At 61.8% G+C, this 17,502-nt stretch overlaps 2 protein-coding genes and 1 long non-coding RNA gene across 4 annotated transcripts in view; 1 reads left to right on the forward strand and 2 right to left on the reverse strand.

The window, feature by feature from the left end:
* Positions 1-1,825: 1,825 nt before the first annotated feature.
* On the reverse strand, positions 1,826-5,169 carry CD79B (CD79b molecule). Its single transcript, XM_045525813.1, has 6 exons — positions 5,029-5,169; positions 4,315-4,365; positions 3,078-3,392; positions 2,754-2,872; positions 2,477-2,518; positions 1,826-2,369 (listed from the first exon to the last, which is right to left on the reverse strand). Exons 1-6 carry the CDS (start codon positions 5,093-5,095, stop codon positions 2,271-2,273), a joined length of 693 nt encoding a protein of 230 aa, XP_045381769.1. The 5' UTR covers positions 5,096-5,169; the 3' UTR covers positions 1,826-2,270.
* A 3,631-nt stretch (positions 5,170-8,800) lies between these two features.
* Positions 8,801-17,502, reverse strand: part of SCN4A (sodium voltage-gated channel alpha subunit 4) — a 43,791-nt gene continuing 35,089 nt past the window's right edge. The window contains exons 18-25 of the mRNA XM_045525814.1: positions 17,271-17,444; positions 16,575-16,697; positions 15,062-15,340; positions 14,745-14,798; positions 14,386-14,523; positions 13,786-13,890; positions 12,910-13,180; positions 8,801-12,089 (exon numbers count right to left, since the gene is read on the reverse strand). Coding sequence (XP_045381770.1) covers positions 10,861-12,089; positions 12,910-13,180; positions 13,786-13,890; positions 14,386-14,523; positions 14,745-14,798; positions 15,062-15,340; positions 16,575-16,697; positions 17,271-17,444 — 2,373 coding nt within the window. The 3' untranslated portion in view covers positions 8,801-10,860. The remainder of the gene's footprint in view (positions 12,090-12,909; positions 13,181-13,785; positions 13,891-14,385; positions 14,524-14,744; positions 14,799-15,061; positions 15,341-16,574; positions 16,698-17,270; positions 17,445-17,502) is intronic.
* LOC123620521 lies at positions 13,434-16,557 on the forward strand. Of its 2 annotated transcripts, none has more exons than XR_006728890.1 (4): positions 13,434-13,545; positions 14,136-14,314; positions 14,408-14,481; positions 14,720-16,557. It is a non-coding gene; the product is annotated as an uncharacterized LOC123620521 (long non-coding RNA). The 2 variants fall into 2 exon arrangements; XR_006728891.1 differs by having other exon boundaries at positions 14,204-14,314.

Genomic DNA, 17,502 nt, shown 5'->3' on the forward strand with positions numbered 1-17,502 from the left:
AACTCCTTTCCTGCAGATAGGTTTTAAGATTCCCATTCTACAGATAAAGCAACTGAGGCCTGAGACATTCATCATCTCACCATCATGACGCAGTTGTTTCCACTGCCTACGTCAGTTCTGGGGGCTGGGGACCCCCCCCAAAGTGTAAGCCCCTAAAACAGAAAAACAGACCAGGGAGGGCTCCTACCTCATAACTCATGAAGGCAAAGCCCTCTGGGGGTGTCTGGCGGAGGGGGCAGGCCTCTGCTCCGATGATTCTGTCAACAACTCAGTTATTCAAAGGTATTAAATAGTCTTTCGGTAAAGCCAAGAGCTCCCCCCCACCTCCCGCCCAGGGCAGCCCCAGGCAGGGAGAGACCCTGCTTAGGGGAGAAGTGAAGCCTCCTGCCCCTGCCCCCATCTACCCAGCTGCCCAGGTCCCTGGTGGAGGCAGGAGGACGGAATTAGTGCCACTATGCAAAGCAGCAGGAAAGGGAGGGCTCCAGCTCAGTAGAGGCAGAAGCCAAAACAAGCCAGTTCCCTGTGGCAGCCCAGAGACCAGGGAGGGATCAGGGCCTGCCCAGCATGGCCCAGCGTGGTAGGGAGATTGACCTGAAACCCCAGGTGTGGGTGCCTTACCCACCTGCCCCACCTGGAATTCCGGGGGCAATCTGGTAAAAATCAGCACTTCTCTCACTAGACCCCACGTGCTGGCCTTGGTTCTCCAGTTAAACTAGAAGATCCCTGAATTCTCTTTTCTGAATCCAGAGGAGGAATGGCAGAGAGGCCTTGTGGGATCCCCAAGGTCAAAGAGAAGTGGAGCACAGCCTGGCTTGGGAGGGAGGCTTTGCAACGTAGGCTGGTTGCACTTGGCCTCCCAGCTGTGAGCGGTTCCCAGTACCTCCTGGGTTGGAGGACCCTGGTGCCCTAGGGGGCCTCCAGTGTGATGCTGGGAAAGTCTGAAGGGGTCACCTAAGAACCCCCAAACTTTACAAAGCCTCCCTCTTTAGGAATCACTACTTTTTTTGGGGGGCCGGGGGATAGTGTCTCACTCTGTTGTCCAGGCATGAGGGAGCATAGCTCACTGCAATCTCCAACTCCTGGGCTCAAGGGATCCTCCTGCCTCAGCCTCCCAAGTAGCTGGGACTACAGGCATGTGCCACCACACCTGGCTAATTTTTCTATTTTTGGTAGAGATGGGGTCTTGGTCTTGCTCAGGCTGGTCTTGAACTCCTGGCCTCAAGCCATCCTCCCGCCTCAGCCTCCAAAGTGCTAGGATTACAGGCGTGAGCCACCGCGCCCAGCCAGGAATCTCTGTCTTGATGGCTCTGGGTAAAGCTTAAAAAAAAAAAAATTCCTAGGCTTGGCGGGAGGGTGAGAGGCGGGGGTGGAAAGGGGTATTGTAGAGACAGGAAAAACTCCTACCATCAGGGAACTTCTAGTTTAGCTGGAGAACCGAGGCCAGCGTGCGCAGCACCGGGCAGTGGCTAAGCCACAGCTGCACAGGCTGGGCTGCGCAGGGCTTGGGCAGGGACCAGGTGCTTTGGGAGGGTTTCCTGCAGGTGGCAGGCGGAGCGGAGCACAGTTGCTGTTTGTTGGCCGAGTGGAGCAGGGCGAGGACACCCCTGCCGCGGGGAGGATAGGCCCAGCCACCCTCTCGCCCATTGCTCTAGGACCAGCCAGAGCCCAAGCGGGGGGGAAAAAGGGGGAGGTGGCCCCAGGCTCCAATGGGCCTTCAGAGAGACGGGGCAGGCCCACAGGTGCCACATTCAGACAGCAGAAGTGCCCAAATAGACACTCCCACCCACCCGCACCCATGAGATGTCACGAGCTCATGTGTGGTTTCTCAAAACACACTGTTTATTCCACAGGAGAATGGGCTCGAGGCCAGGGGCCCCCTAGGGTGGGAGAGGTTAGGAGAGAGGAATGAAGTTCTCGGTGGCCCTTCTGGGGCCCAGTGAAGGGCCATGGCCCTTCAGGAAGCCGATCTGCTCTGAGTCCATTTGTAGGATCCGCCCCAGTCTCTGCCTTCACTGTCCCATGCGTGGGGGTGGGTCCCCCTAGCACCCTTGGAAGGCCAGGGCCAGTCCACCCCGGAGAACTCCCTCCACGTCACCGCCTGGTTGCCCTTCCACTCCAGCCCTTTGCCAAGAGCTGTGGCCCCAGGGGCTGGAGCAGGGAGGCCACTTCAGGGGCCGCCGGGGGCCAGGGGGTGGGCTGTGAGCCAGGCAGCTCCAAAGCAGTCACTGAGGCCCAGGGTGCTGAGCCTGGGCGTGGGGAGGGTCCCGCCCTCACTCCTGGCCTGGGTGCTCACCCACAGACCACTTCACCTCCCCTGTCCGCAGCGTCACTATGTCCTCGTAGGTGGCTGTCTGGTCGATATTCAGGCCCTGGAGACATGAAATGGAGCTCAAGCCTGGGCCATCCCTGACCACACTGACAGATGTGGCCACTGACCACACGGCCTCGGAGCTGCTGGGTCCACCCTGCCGCTTACCTCGTAGGTGTGATCCTCCTCCATCCCGGCCTTGCCTTCATCCTGGGGGAGGGAGGGCGGTCAGAGTATCAGCACCCCCAGCCCAGCTCTGGCTCGGGGTGTAGAGGGCAGGGAGACGGGCTTGGGGTGAGGGGTGAGGGGTGAGGGGGCGGGGTGAGGTGCACTCTGAACGGAGGGATGAATGAGTGAATGAATGAATGAGTGATGGAGCAGGTGAGCCAGTGGGCAGGCTGGGAGATGGAGACCCTGCCTGTGTCTGGCCCAGCCCTGCGGTCACCTTGTCCAGCAGCAGGAAGATGGGCACGATGATGAAGAGGATGATGAGCAGGGTCTGGATCATGATGATGCCGTCCTTCAGGGTGTTCCGCCGCTTCAGCTGCGCCAAGGTGCTGAACCCTGGGGGGGCAGGGCCGTGAGCCGGGGCACAGGGTGCCCCGGGGGTGCACCCCTTGGGTCCGCAGTGGGGGCTGTGGACCCCTTAGGACCTGCTCCCCAGCAGTTCTCCTGGGTGCTCCAGAGCCATGGCCACCTCCACAGGTGACAGGCTGGGCTGGGCATGGGTGTGGACGGCTACAGGAGCACCGCACTACCCCGCACGCACCCATGACTCGCAGCTCAGTGCCACAGCCCTGGTAGATCTCCAAGGGGTACCCAGCGCACTCCTGCTGGCAGAAGTAGATGCCGTTGTCCTCAAACTGGGTGCCTTGGATGGTGAGGGTGACGACGGAGCCGTTCTGGGTCTGCAGCATGCGTCCCTCCTCCAGGTGCAGCGGCTGGGGCTCCGGATCCGTCTCCTGCTTCCGCAGCCAGTTCACCATGCCAGGGGTGCCGTCCGTGTAGCAATGCATTTTTACTGCGTAGCCCCGTTTCCTGGCTATGAAACGTGGGTTCTGCCAGATCCGGGAACAAGCGCTTCCTGTGGGCGCCAAGGCTGGCTCAGAATTCTGCTTGGCATCTTCCTGACTGCCAGCCTGGACCGCGGGCCCCCATCTGGTGGCCCTGTTCCCCGGGCTCCATGGGACGGTCGGGAGGCAGAGGTGCGGGGCAGCCGGGCCATGTGAGAGGCCACGGGCCAAGCCACTGGACGCCCCCCTAGCTGCCCCTCCATCCCTCTGATTTCCCTTTGGAAGGGCTCTGGGACCTTCCAGTTCCTTTCCATGCCCGTTACAACAGCCTGACCCGGGCCTCACCCCTGGGCCTAGGGGCCCCCAGGACCGCCTGTGGCCTGGCCTGGCGCTTCTGCCTCTCCCTCGCCTGGGCTGCCCTGCGCCCGCCTGAAACCCCCAGGGGCTCCCATGGCCCCCAGGGACAAAGACCGAATCCTTAGCCTGGCAATCAAGGCCCTCCTCAGTCGACCCCTGCCTGTCTTCCCTCCATCATCCCCCTTCCCTCTTTCACAGACTATGTTCCAGAACCTTCTTTCTCAGCTTGGACTGCTCTCCCACCTTCTCCAAGGGGCCTCCCCCTGCCTTGTTCCCAGTGAGTGGCTTCCCTGAGGCGCTCACAGGGCAGACCCTGCCCTGAAGGGCTCATTCGGAGGCTGGGCCGGACCCCCAGCCAGACAGCCCCAGGCCTGAGTCCCCAGAGGAGTGCCCTCTGGTCCCTGCTCTGGCCCTGGCTCAGCCCAGCCCCCCAGCACCCAGGACTGGAGACCTGTCTGAGGAGGGTGACAGCTGGCAGGGGGTGGGGCCTTGGGGAGGGGAGCCCTGGGCGGCCTGGGGACAGGGGTCCTGAATGTGGTGACCCAGGCAAGGATGGGACGTGTGGCAGCCCCTGGGGCAGTGGCCAGCAGTGGACACAGGCATACTTGTCCTCAGAAGCGGGGCGCGGTCACTGACCTTTGGGATTCTGGTACAGGTCCTGTGTTTTGGCCACCGGCACAGTCTGGGCTGCAGGGCGGGGAGTAAGTGGGAGGGGCCGGGTCAGGCGGCTCCTCTCTGGGCTGCCCCACCCCTGCGCCGTCCACACCCCCAGACCCACTTCCTCCTTCCAGGACCTTGAGCCCTCTCTGCCCCTGTGCTGGGAGATGGGAGTGGGGTGGGCGGGCCAGAAGCCCCGCCCCCAGCGCACCCCCTCCCCCGTCTGCCTTTGACCCTAGGGTGGCCTTGAGCAGGTATCGAAATGAGACAGGAGGCGCGTCGCAGCGGCTGGCTCTTCCAGAGGGGAAGGGACATTTCTGGAACATGGGTCTCCCAGGGTCTGGCTGGGCAGCCTCTCCCCTGCCTCCCAGACGTGGTACCCTCAGGGGAGTGGGAGTGGGTGAGCCCCACGCCGCCCCCTCTTCCTCCCGGACCCAGGGCTCCCACCATCCTAGCTGCCAGCTCTGATTTGCCCCTCACGTCCAGCGGGGCCGGCACCCTCCAGGCAGGAGAGGGGCTGGGGCTGCAGACCCCTGAGGCCCTACCGGGCGGAAACCCACAGACCCGGCTCCAGGGCAGGTAGAGGGCGGTAGGAGGCAGAAAGTGTGAGAGACACAGGGGCAGGAAGGAGCGACAGGTGACCGAGCCAGCCCAGACAGAAGGCGACAGAGAGCAAGACCGGCAGGGCTGTACCTGAGAGAAGCAGCAGCAACACCACCAGCCAGTTTCTGGGCACAGGAGACAACACCGGCCCGGCCATGGTCACCACTCTGTCCCCAGCCCCAAGCCTGTGACAAGTCTGTCTGAGACTCTTGGGGGGGAAATGTGTAACTGCTCCGGCTGCAGCCTGTCCCGTCCCCGCCTCTTCCCCACCAGGCCCCTTCCTGCCATGCAAATCGGGACCCAGGGGAGGCACCAGCTCTCTGGGGACCTGGGGGAGGGTGGGCGCTTATCAGCTGGGCCACTAAGGCTTGAAGGCTGCCCAGCTTGGGCAGCACAGCTGGGGTCCTTGGTGGATGCCCCCGGGGGGGTGTCTCTCGGCCTTCTAGGGGAGTCTGTGCACCCCTCCGTATGTCCCCACCCCACTGCCGGCCACGTCCTGGGCCTGCCAGCCACCCACCTGCAGTTTGCCAGCTCCTCGGAGGGCAGAGCCCGGCGATTCTTTATCCTTGGCACTTAACTAAATACAGACCAGCCCTGTGAAGGCATCTGAGCTTGGCCCCTCTGCCCGGGCCCAGCCCCCACCCTGTGGAAAGAGGAGCACCGAGGAAGGACAGTGCAGGGGGCCAGGCACCTGGAGGGGCCCAGAGCAGAGCCCCTTGGCTGGACTGCGGTGGCCATGTTGGAAATTGACCCTGTGGAGGAAGGGAGCCACAGAGGTTCTTGAGCAAGAGCAGGCTGAGTGTGGTAGCCTCTGGGGAGAAGACCTGGTCCAGGCTTTGGTGAGAGGCCTCCCTTCCTCATGCTGTGGGAGTTGCCAAAGGAGGGGGACTTAGGTGGACACGATTTAGAGAAAACCCACCCCTTAGCAACCAGGGGGCTTCTTCAGGGAGTCCTTAACTGTCGAACTCTGAAGGCACTGAACTATCGTCTGCAGCTCCAGCGAGCGGGTCTTGGGCAGGGGACAGGAGGCCAATGTCGGGGAGCCCTCAGGTTCCCTGCCTTTATCCTGCCAGTCCGCATGCAGGGTGGCGGATGAAACCGTAGCGTTCAGGAGCTCATCTAAGCTCAGCTTTGTGCCCTTTCCCTCGGGTCTGATACAACCCTTGCCCCTTGAAAGATGCCCTTGTGCAGGGTACAACCTGCACAACTGCACACAGCAGGCTTGCAAACATCAGCCCTGCAGCTCAGCCCACTCTGAGTTTTATGTCTCCTGGCCGCTGCTTTTCTCTCTCTCATCCTCCAACCCCCAGGAGAGGGAGAGAGATGCTACATCCCCAGGGTCCTCTGTCCACATCTCACTCTCCCCACGACACCCCCATTTTTCAGCGCTGGCAGGTATGTCTGGGTTTAGGGTGATGTAGACCCACCCACCTCTCACACCGGAGTTGGAAGGTGGAGGGTCTGGGCGCCCTCCCCCCATTCGGTCCCGGGCCTAGGCCTCCCCCGACAGACAGCCCTGGGGTTCATTCCCAAGGCCTCAGGCCAGGACCTGAGCTATGGAAATCGGGGACAGGAAGGTTAAGGTTTCATCCGAGGAACAGCTCGTTCCGGGCAGTCCCAGATGTTCTTGCTTTCCAGATGTTCCAAATGAAAAAACATTTCTCCGAAAAGGTGTCAGATGTTCAGCTCACGGAACAAACAGCCTGGGAATACAAACATCGCCTAAGGTCAGCTTGGGACCACGGGCCCTGTGCCGGTGGGGGTGGGTGAAAAGAGACCAACCCCGGGGTGTGGGGCAAACTCCGGGGTCTCTTGCTTTAGCAAACTCTGCCCTTCCCAAGCCCCTGACGAAGGAGGCCTTGGTTAGCTGTGGTGCTAGAGTCCCCCAAAGTCGAGAGGCTAACTGGGGGAGGCTAGGGCACACGCATGTGTGTGCGTGTGTGTGCTCACGTGTGTTGCCTGGGCCGTGTGGCAGGGGCCTGCTCAGGAGCTGGTCCTGAGGCCCAGGTGACCGTAGGGGCACGGAGGTCGGTGGGGGCCGTGGGCATCCTCCAGACTCACACTCAGCAACATGCCCGTGGGCAGGGATGCAGATGTGTCCTTTGGACTTCATTCCCATTCATGCCAGGCAGGGATCCGTGCTCGGGAGGGGTGGAGGCAGTGGGGCCCCCCGCCGCCGCCTACAGGGTTATTTGTCGCAGGTGGGGCTGTGCTGTTCCCTCGCCAGTGACAACAGCACTGAGCTCCATCCTGGGCTCGTGACGCCCTTTCCTTCCCAGAACAGGAGGCCTTGTAAGCCCACCCCCGCCTCTGCTCCAGCTGACCTGGGCCGCACACCCCAACATCCGGCAGCGCCCCCTTTCCAGGAAGGCAGCATCAAGACAAGAGATTGGGAGGGTGGGGGGAAGGGACAAGGGGGTCAGGGGTTGGGGAAGCAAGAAGGCAGCGACCTCCCAGCCACCGAGAAGGATGGGAGGGAAAAGACCCTCGGGAGAAGACAAGCTCAACCTCTGTCCCCTTCCGCAGCCCAGGCTTCCGGGGTCTGCCGGGCTGCTGTGACTGGGAGGAGACCTGCTGGCTGAGAATGGTGTGGGTTCAAATCCTGCTGCTGCAGTGTGCCCACCAGAAAGTCCCCCCAGGTTCCCAGCTAGGGGGTGCCCCCCGACTGCCATGTCTGCAAAAGCACCAGGGCAATTGCTCTGGTCACATAACCAGTGGGTGCCCTGGGGTGGGGAAGGGACAGTGGCTCAGGAAGAGTTTCCCTGCCCCCCATGCCAACAGCACCCCCGTTGGGCAACACCCATACTTAACCTCTCGGCAACCAAGTTCCTCATTCATGTAAGATAGCAATGGTCCCAATAGCCACCTCAGGCAGGTGGCACCCAGCGCTGATGCCTGGGGTGGGGGGGACGGCTGTGACACAGTAGCCTGTGTGATCCGTGCTTACCACACCTTTCTTCTTCCACCATTCAAGGCTCAGGAGAAGGGTGGGCCCAGCACCCTGCAGGTCTTCCTGTCCGTGGGGCCGAGAGGTCTAGAGAGTGAGAGAAGCCCCCAGCCCAGGGGGGAGGCCCGTACCCTGGTGGGAGCTCAGAGAACCCCGTAAGGATGCCCACAACATCAAAGACAGCTGCAGGTGGGAGGGGCCGCAGGGCAACTGCAATTGATGTCGCGGGGGCAGCCCGAGGGCCCTCTCCACCCCCACACAAGACCCCGGAAAGGGGGTGCAGAAATCCCGAAAGGGTTAAGTGTTTACTAGTTTGGAGGACTACAGCCCTGGGAATCAGAAGTTGTTATAGAAAATAAAATTACATACAAGATTGTATTTCACCCACTGGCTTTGTGGGCCAAGGTCGCTACCTAAGAATACTCTCTGTCCCAGGTGCGTGTGGGCCCGGGCTCTCTGGGGTCAGGGGTCATGGCAGAGTCCTGGTGGTGAGTGGCTCTGAGGGGAGGGAGGGGCCGTGCTGTGTGCCCCACAGGCACCCTGAGGTCTCTGAGGGGGACAGAGAAGTGAAGGGGCTTCTGGAGGGGAGGGGCTGGGGACATAGGGTCCCAACACGTATTTCCTGGGGCAGGGGGACTGTGGTGTTCCTGTTGGGAGAGGAGGAGGATGAGACCCCATCTGGCCTCCTGGACTCCAGCTAACGGGGTTTTGGAGGGGGGGTGAGAGAGAGCTGGACTGGGCCAGAGCGTGGCGCTGGGGCCCTCCTTCTCCTGCCCTGCTGTCCCCAGAGGTGCCCATGTCTTCCCCACCTGGCTCCAATCTCCGCCAGCCCTTCGTGCTTCTCGCCACCCCGAGCCCCGTCCACATCCACACATGGAGGCGCAGAAGGGAACAGACCGGAGGCACCAGGGAGGGTTTATTGTAAGAACTGTACAAAGGAACCCGTCTGCCGGCCTGGCGAGGGGTCTGCAGGGGAGGGGGCCGCAGGCAGGGGGAGGCTGACCCTGCTCATCGCTCTTCCTCTGCAATCTGCACACAGTCCGTGGGGAAAATCCACTCTAAGAGATCACTGAGGCTCTGGGGACCATGGCCGTCGGGCTCCGGGAGGGAAAGGCAGAGGGCGGGGGGGGGCAGGCGGAGGTTGGCCCCCACTGGGTGCGCCTTCTGAAGGAAGAGACAGAGTCACCGCAGGAGTGGTGGCAGGAGGAGGCTCCTTCCATAGAGGAAACGCAGGTGGGAGATGGGGAGCACGGCCGAGGCCATCAGCGTGAGCACGAGAAACAGGAAGGCGAAGAGAGGTGCTCGTGAGGGATAAGAGAGAGGGACGCCCAGGCAGGACAGGAGCGGGTGGGAGAGCAGGGCGGGCACCACGGAAGACTCTGGCCCACAGGCATGCACGTGGGTGCACACAGACACGAACACACAAGCGCACACACATATCTTGTTTTGAAGGTTCTGCTGCTTCCTGAATTTTAATAAAATTGTTCACGAGAAACAAGAAGACAAAGAAGAGGAACTTAGGCCCACAGGGGACTCCAAGTGCAAGCCTTACCGCGTGTTCACACTCGTCCACACACTCACAGCACAGGCCCACTCTCCCGCATACAGGCACACGCCCATGAACAGGCCTGCACAGAAGTCTCACACACACACACACACACAGCTGCTCTCCCACAGACTTTCAGACACTCCAGGGCACACTGACACACGTATACACAAAGATACCTAGACACACACGCATACGCAGGCACCAGCACGCAGTGGTTCACACGCACAGCTATACACACAGACACACAAGTGAATACACCCAGTGACCCCTGACCAGGTTTCTTCCCCTTCCTCCAAGCTCGGCCTCTGTTCTCCAGGAGCCAGCAGAGGCCTGTCACTGCCACGCCCAGATCAGACGTGTGGCAGAAATGCTTTCCAGGCAGCAGGGAGTTGGAAGGTTGAGCCTGAGCCAGGTGAGTGTTCCCTGCTGCATGCTCCAGCGTTGACATCTCTCACAACCTTAGGGTCACTTTGAGGAGAGGTGCGGGAGGATGAGGACGGAGGAAGAGATGGGTATGGGGAGAGCTGAGGACGGAGAGATCTCTGAGGCTTGGTGAGGCCACGAGGAGCCCTGGTGGTGCTCATGGGGGAACGAGGGAGGGAGAGAGGGAAGGGATGAGACTCTTCCTGAGCACCAGGGTCCCCGGCCCCACCCCAGGTCGCAGTGCTCAGGCCAAGTGCAGTGATCCAGCTGGCAGGACCCAGCCTGTACCGCCCATCCATGCTTCCTAGAAAAGGACACTCCCAAGTGGAATCCTTCCTTCTGCTCCTCCCCTAGGGGCCAGCCAGGGGAGCCGTGGGCCTGGCCATGGCCCCGGGAGCAGGTTTCTGGAGTCGCTATCCCAGCCTGATGCATCAGGATCCCGTGGCCAGGTAGGCTTGTGGAGCGATTTCTGTCGGTCACATTTCCTTTTTCCGGGGGATTCCTGAGCTGGCAGGTGAAGCTGCAGCCCAGAGTCGGGCGGCAGTGCCCTGGGGTCAGGCGTCTGCACTCACCGAGGTTAAGACATCTTTGTCTGGGCTAGGGGTGAGAGGCCTGAGTCACTTCCTGGGGAGAGGCCAGTAGCCCTTAAGACTCTGGTGACAGGAGGGCAGCCAATCCCTCCCTTGCAGGCCAGCTCCTCCCCAAGTGGGGGCAGAGATTCTGATGCTCTGACCTCCCCCAGGCCGAAGGCAGGGGCGGCAGGGCCCGAGAGGAGGTAAGAGCAACTTGAGGTGAGATCACGGAGGCAGAGGCCTCAGGCCCAGCATGGAGCCCCGAGCGCATCCCCATCTCCCTTGGCCCCAGTGTGGCCAAATCCTGTCCCCATGAGAGAGCTGGATGCAGTCTCAGACTCAAAGCCCTGCTCCCTCACTCAGCGTGAGGGCACCCCGGGGGAGCTGTGGGGGCTGTGCCAAGGCTCAGCTGGCCATCTTGACGCTGCCTGCTAGACAAGAGACTCCTTGACCCCTGGGCGCACCGTCTGCCCCGGTGGTGGGGACGGAGGCAGGGCGGCATCTGAGGGGCTGACCGGCGTGAGCCCCAAGGCAGGTACAGCGTCCCCAGCCAAGCCCTTGTCCCCCTCGCTGTGCACACTTCTGTTCCCGTTCCCGTTCTCACGGCCATACATCTTGTTCATAGTGCTGGCGATCAGCCCCTCCTTCTCAGGGGCCCCGTCACCATTGCCGTCCTGGCTGTGGCGGTACATGTAGGACGCCTGCTTCACAGAGCGCTGCAGCAGGTGCCGGCGGTAGGCCCTCTGGATCTTGATGGCGCACACCTCCTCCTGCTTCCTCTTCAGGGTGGTGGTGATGGGCTCGTAGGAGACCTTGGAGGGGTTGGCCGCCATGAACTTCTCCTCCATGGTCTGCTTGAGGGCGTCCATTTCCCCAGAGTCACCCAGGACCTCTTTGGTCAGGGCGAAGAGGATGTCCAGGCAGTGGATCTTGTCCCCCGGCACCATGGGCAGGTCCAGTGTGATGAGCTTGATCTTGTTGGGCTTGGCGATCCTCAGCGGCTCCTGCAGGGTGTCCACGAAGTCAGAGAGGAGGCTGTAGGCGATGAACTGGGTGGCGTCGGGGTCGAACTTCTCCCACGTCTCATAGAACATCTCGAAGTCGTCCTCGCCCAGGGGCTCACTGCTCTCCTCGGTGGCCACGTTGAAGTTCTCCAGGATGATGGCAATGTACATGTTGACCACGATGAGGAAGGAGATGATGATGTAGCTGCAGAAGAAGCAGATGCCGATGGAGGGGTTGCCGCAGTCCCCCTTGACGCTGGTGCCTGGGTTCTCCAGGGTGGGGTCACAGTCGGGGGGCCCGCTGTTGAGGATGGGGTTGAGGAGCCCGTCCCAGCCGGCTGACGTGGTGATCTCGAAGAGGCAGATGATGCTGTTGCCAAAGGTCTCAAAGTTGAACATGTCATCGATGCCCGACTCCTTCTTGACGTAGGCAAAGTTGGACATGCCGAAGATGGAGTAGATGAACATGACCAGGAAGAGGAGGAGGCCGATGTTGAAGAGGGCAGGCAGCGACATCATGAGGGCAAACAGCAGCGTCCGGATGCCCTTGGCCCCGCGGATCAGCCGCAGGACACGCCCAATCCGCGCCAGGCGGATCACACGGAACAGCGTGGGCGACACGAAGTATTTCTGGATCAGGTCGGAGAGCGCGAGGCCTGCGGGGAGGAGCTAGTGAGGACGCTGCCCTCGGGTGGGGGCTGCCCCGGGTGTGGGGGCGCATGGGGTTTGGGGGCCCAGCCTGCTGTGGTCTGCCCCAGGAAGGGGTTGCAGGAGCTCAGCCCTCAGAGCACAGCCCAGTGACCAGACGGGCTGGGCTGGGCTCTCCCAGGGGTCCTGGGGCCACATCTGTGCCCTGAATAGCTGGGAATAGGATCTGCCCAGCCGATGGGGTGAGGGTAAGGGCCATTCCTAAGGCTGTTTGCAGATGCCTTGGGAGGGTGTGTATATTAGAGAGAGAGAGAGAGAAAGACAGAACCACCACGTAACTCTGGACAAGTCACTTGTTTGTGACTCAGTTTCCTCATCTGTAAAATGGGGGTGATACCAGCACCTGCCTCATGGCATTGTTATGAATGAGTGAGATAATGGCTGTGACGTGCACAGCAGTGTTAGGCACAGAGCAGATGCTCAGTAAATGGCAGCTGGTCACTAACACGGGCACACACATGACCGTGCCCTCCTCCCGTGTGTGCAGATACCAGACCCATCTCCTTACCTGGGTACCTGAGTGTGCATCTGCTGGTCAGGTGTGTTTCTGGAGGTGCACTCGTGTGTGTGCAGGGGACCGGCTGCCAGCGAGCATGCCCTGCGTGCCTCTGTGCATTAGGAGTGAACGGCAGGCACAAGTGTACACACGCGTGTTTGTGTGAGTGTGTGTGGGTGCAGGTGTGCAGGGGCAGGGGTGTGTGCACAGACAGGCCTTCCTGGGTGGCTCATCTGGGTGCTGTCCCAGGGGCCCGGCCCAGCCCCGCTCACCCACAATGGACAAGATGACAACCACAAAGTCGAAGATGTTCCAGCCGACGGTGAAGTAGTACTGCCGCAGGGCGAACATCTTGAGCACACACTCGCCCGTGAAGACGATGATGAAGACCATGTTGATGTTGTACAAGATGTCCACCTTGAGCTGGCTCTGGTCGTCCGTCTCTACCATCATGGTGACCATGTTGAGGCAGATGAGGATCATGATGGTGATGTCAAACACCTGCTTCGTCACGAAGTCATACACCATGCCCTGGATCTTGTTCTGCAGCGCGGGTGAGAGTGCCACACGCACACATGGACACAGTGGGGTAGGGGTGGGCAGGCAGGAGACACAGGGTGGCACGACAGCATGACAGAGAGGAGAGAGACAGGGAGGAGGTGGTGAGGCTTGTGCTGGAGTCGGCCAGGGGAGGAAGGGGGACCTGTCAGACCACTGGTGGGTCTGGGACGGGTGGCTCTGTGGGGTCCGTGGGTATCTCTCTTCTCACTCTGGGACGCTTCTTTGTTTCCGGGTCTCCCAGCCACCCCTCTCCCTTCTCCCAAAGTCTTTGCTCACTGGGGAGGGTGTCTGGACTTCCTCATCCTCACCCCTGTGGCCCTTGCCCCAGAGGCCACTGAGGGTCCCAGGTGAGGAGGTGGCTGTACAGTGGGGCTGTGCAGGGCTGGGGGAGGGGTACACCAGCCACCGGAGTTTGGCAGGCAGGTGTCGCTCGTGCATATGGTGCCTCTGTGCTGCTACAGAGAGGTGTCCCTGCAGGTGGACCCAGCCTCGCCCAGGGCAGAAGGTCAGGCTGCGCTTTACCCCCACCAGGCCCCTGGGGCAAGAGCCTGGTACAGGCTGCAGGACGAGGGCCCAGAGCAGGGTACCTGGGGCCGGGGAATTGGCTTCTGCGGCTTCTTGGAGCCAAGCTTCTTCATGGCGTTATAGTATTTCTTCTGTTCCTCTGTCATGAAGATGTCTTTCCCTCCAAAGTATAGTGGGATAGGGCCCGTAAGGTTGAGGTGTGGGTCCCCCTTCTCTGCCTCCAGGACCCCCTACCTCAGGCACCACCCTTAAGGCAGCCCCCACCCCTGCACAAGGGCCTGGTGGGAAGGGGGACAGGGACCTGGAGGGGCCAGAGATGGAGGAATGAAGGGGACGGAGAGGGATTAAGGATCCAGAGATGGGAAGGGAGGAGCGTGGGGGACAGACGGAGGGGACCAACGCTGTCTTGCAGGTCCCTGGGATAGCCCATGAGGTAGACTGCATCAACCTCATTTTATAGATAATGAAACTGATGTTCAGGGAGACCAGGTCACTTGTTCGAGGTCCCCTGGTGGGATGGGGACCCGTGCTGGCTGCGTCAACCACACCGCCAGTGACAGCACGGCAGGTGCTCCGGCGGCGCTTGTGAACGTACGTACGCGGCAATGAGTGGGCAGGGAAGGGGGTGGGGAGGCCTGGGGAGGGCAGAGCTGGGTACTCATCTTCTTCTTCTGCTGGTTGAAGTTGTCAATGATGACGCCGATGAAGAGGTTGAGGGTGAAGAAGGATCCGAAGATGATGAAGATGACGAAGTAGAGGTACATGTAGATATTCACCTCATACTGTGGCTGCTCCTCCTGCTGCAGGGGCCACAGGACAGGCGGGGCTGGGCGCACACACCCGCTTCTCTCCACTCTCCAAAGCACTAGGGGTGGGACCCAGCCACCCCAGGGCTGCCCGGTCTCGGGACCCCCGAGGCGGCTACGTGGTGGGGCAGGGAGGGGCAGAATGTGCCTCGGTGTCTCTCTCTGGGCTGAGTCCTGTCTTGCTCACCAGCCACACCTCAGCGACCCCGACTCACCTCCCGCGAGTCCACGGCTGCATACATGATGTCCATCCAACCCTTGAACGTGGCCTGAGAGAGTGTGGTTGGGCTGTGAGGGGAGGGGCTGCTCCCTGCTTCCATCATCCATGAGTTTCCTTCCCCTGCCCAGCCTGGTCCTCCCTGGAGGTCTCCCCTAGAGATCAGAGAGGTCTAGACACTGCCTCAGGGTCCCACAGCATTGGAGCAGGGTGGCTGTTCCCCTGACAAGGAGTGACAGGGGGCTCAGGTACCATGAGGAGGGACTGTGGGCACCTCCGTCCCGGTTCCCAGCAGGGGCAGCGGGTCACACTCACCACCTGCAGGAGGGAGAGGTAGCCCAGACCCACGTTGTCATAGTTGACCTTGACGTTGAGCCAGCGGACCTGGCCCGTGTGCATGAGGCTCTCGCACTCGGACTTGTTGTTGACCTCGGAGATGTCAAACCGCTCGGAGGTGGTGGTGTTCATGCAGTAGTAGAACTTGCCGGCAAACAAGTTCACACCCATGATGCTGAAGATGAGCCAGAAGATGAGGCAGACGAGCAGCACGTTCATGATGGAGGGGATGGCGCCCAGGAGGGCGTTCACCACCACCTGGGGGCGGGGGGGTCATTGCCAGAGCCTCTCCCCACCTCGGAGGGAGGGCTCCCCACCTGCACCCTGCCCGGGGGGCCAGGCAGAGTCGGCACTGTCATGCAGGGAGGGCTTCCTGGAGGAGGGCCAATCTGAGCCAGGCCCAGAGGGCAGAAGCCCTGTGCCCGGCTGCGCGTGGAGGGAGGGGAGCTGCGGGCCTGGCGGTCTGGAGGGCTCTCTGCTTGGCTGGAGCCATCAGCCCAGAGTGGGCGCGCTGGGCTTCTCTGGAAGCAGCCTGGTCACGGGTCACCAGGCAGGAGACAAACACTCTCTCCTCGGCCCCCATAGGAAATTCATCCCATGTGACCCGTGCCCGCTCATGAGCTCACAGCACCAGAGATACAGGGACAGACAAGGCACACAAAAGAGGCCACCGGGGTCTTCAAAGCAGCAGGACCCCGGCACCAGAGCCCTGTGCCCCCAGCCCCGGGCACACAGGCCCACCTCACTACTGCAGTCTGGGTTGAACCTGAGCCAGTTCACGACCTCCAGACAGTGGGTGGCACAGCCTGGTGGTACCCAGGGGAGCTCTATTCCTGGTTGGGGCACCTGCCAGCTGTGTGGCCATGGGCAGGGGAGGGGTCCCTGACTCTGGGGGTCCGAGGGCCCAGCACCTGACTGGCCCTGGTATCAACAGGAGGGGGCTGCGGGGCAGAGCTCGCTGCCAACCTGCCCATTCCCAGGGGTTTGTCCCTCGGGAGTGGGTCTTGTTCCAGCAAACCTCCCTTCCGGGGAAGTCCCACTTGTCTTGCCCAGGCCCTGTGTTTACCTGTCACTTCCACTCTCAAGGGCCTGAAGGGACCCTCTCCAAACTGACAAGTGCATGACCCTGACCATGACCCCAAGCTGAGGTGGGTGGCAGGTGGGCTCAGAGCCAGGGTGCAAACATCTACCCACTTGCTTATTTATTTTCAGAGCCCTGGCGGGCCTCCCAGCCTGAGGTTGGGGAGGGACACCCATAAAGCCACCCCTAAACCACCCCTAAACACCACACATACCAGCGTGGGGCTCTTCGCCCTCCTAGGAGCTGCCGCAGCCTCTGCTGCCCCCCTGCGGTGCAGAGATGAGCTGAGGGCAGGAGTGTGGCAGGCAGGGGGTGGGAGGTGGTGGCTGGAGTGCAGACATGCACCCGCCACCCTGCCCTGTGGCTGCTGCCCCAGCCCGAGCCCGCCCCAGACGCCCCCTCGGCACCCACCCTCATGCCCTCGAATCGGGACAGCGCCCTCAGGGGCCGCAGGGCCCGAAGTGTCCGCAGGGATTTGATGGGTCCCAGCTCCGAGTAGCCCAGCCAGTTGGCCACCAGGCTGATGATGGAGACCTGCAAAGGGAGTGTGGGGTGGTCAGTGGGTGCAGGGCCCCTGGCCTCCCCAGGCCCAGGGACACAGCCCAGGGGGCGGGGCCCGCCACAGGGGTCCTCCTGCTCCCAGGCCCCTGGTGGTCTCCCTCAGACCCCCTCCCTGGTAGGAGGCCCTGTTCAGTGTCTGGTGGGAAGAGCAGCCCTGGGGCCTGACCCCGCACCCACAGGAGCCTGGGCTCCTCCTCAGCGAAGTCATCAGTTACCTGGGGGTGACGGCAACTGGGAGGGACAGACACAGGCGGTGAGCCCACCAAGGAGGATGTGAGCGGCCCCCACCACTGCTGGCCGGCAGCCTAAGTAACCCTCCTACGTGACGTCTTGGTCCCAAGGCCCCGCTCTCCCGTAGGAGAAAGGAAGTTCTCCCCAGCCCTGTCCCCTCCCTGGGCAGCTGCACGTCTGAGAAGCTGGGCTGGGGTCTGGCTCTTGCTGTGGTCTCGGGCAGGGCCTGCCACTCAGGCCTGGGCTTCCTGAGGTCCTCGGCCACAGTGACGGCCTCTGGATCTGGCTGCGGGGCCAGGGCCGGGGCGGACTCACGTCCACGATGAGGAAGTCGAGCCAGCACCAGGCGTTGGTGAAGTACACCTTGAAGCCGTAGGCCACCCACTTGAGCAGCATCTCCAGGATGAAGATGTAGGTGAAGACCTTGTCGGCGTACTCTAGGATGGTGCGGATGACTCGCCGCTGCTCGATGTAGATGTCCTCGAAGGCCTGGGGGCACCGGCAGCACTGGGTGGCCAGGGACCGGCAGGCCCAGGGGTCTGCCGTG

This window comes from Lemur catta, chromosome 15, assembly GCF_020740605.2.
Source record: "Lemur catta isolate mLemCat1 chromosome 15, mLemCat1.pri, whole genome shotgun sequence".
NCBI lineage: Eukaryota > Metazoa > Chordata > Mammalia > Primates > Lemuridae > Lemur > Lemur catta.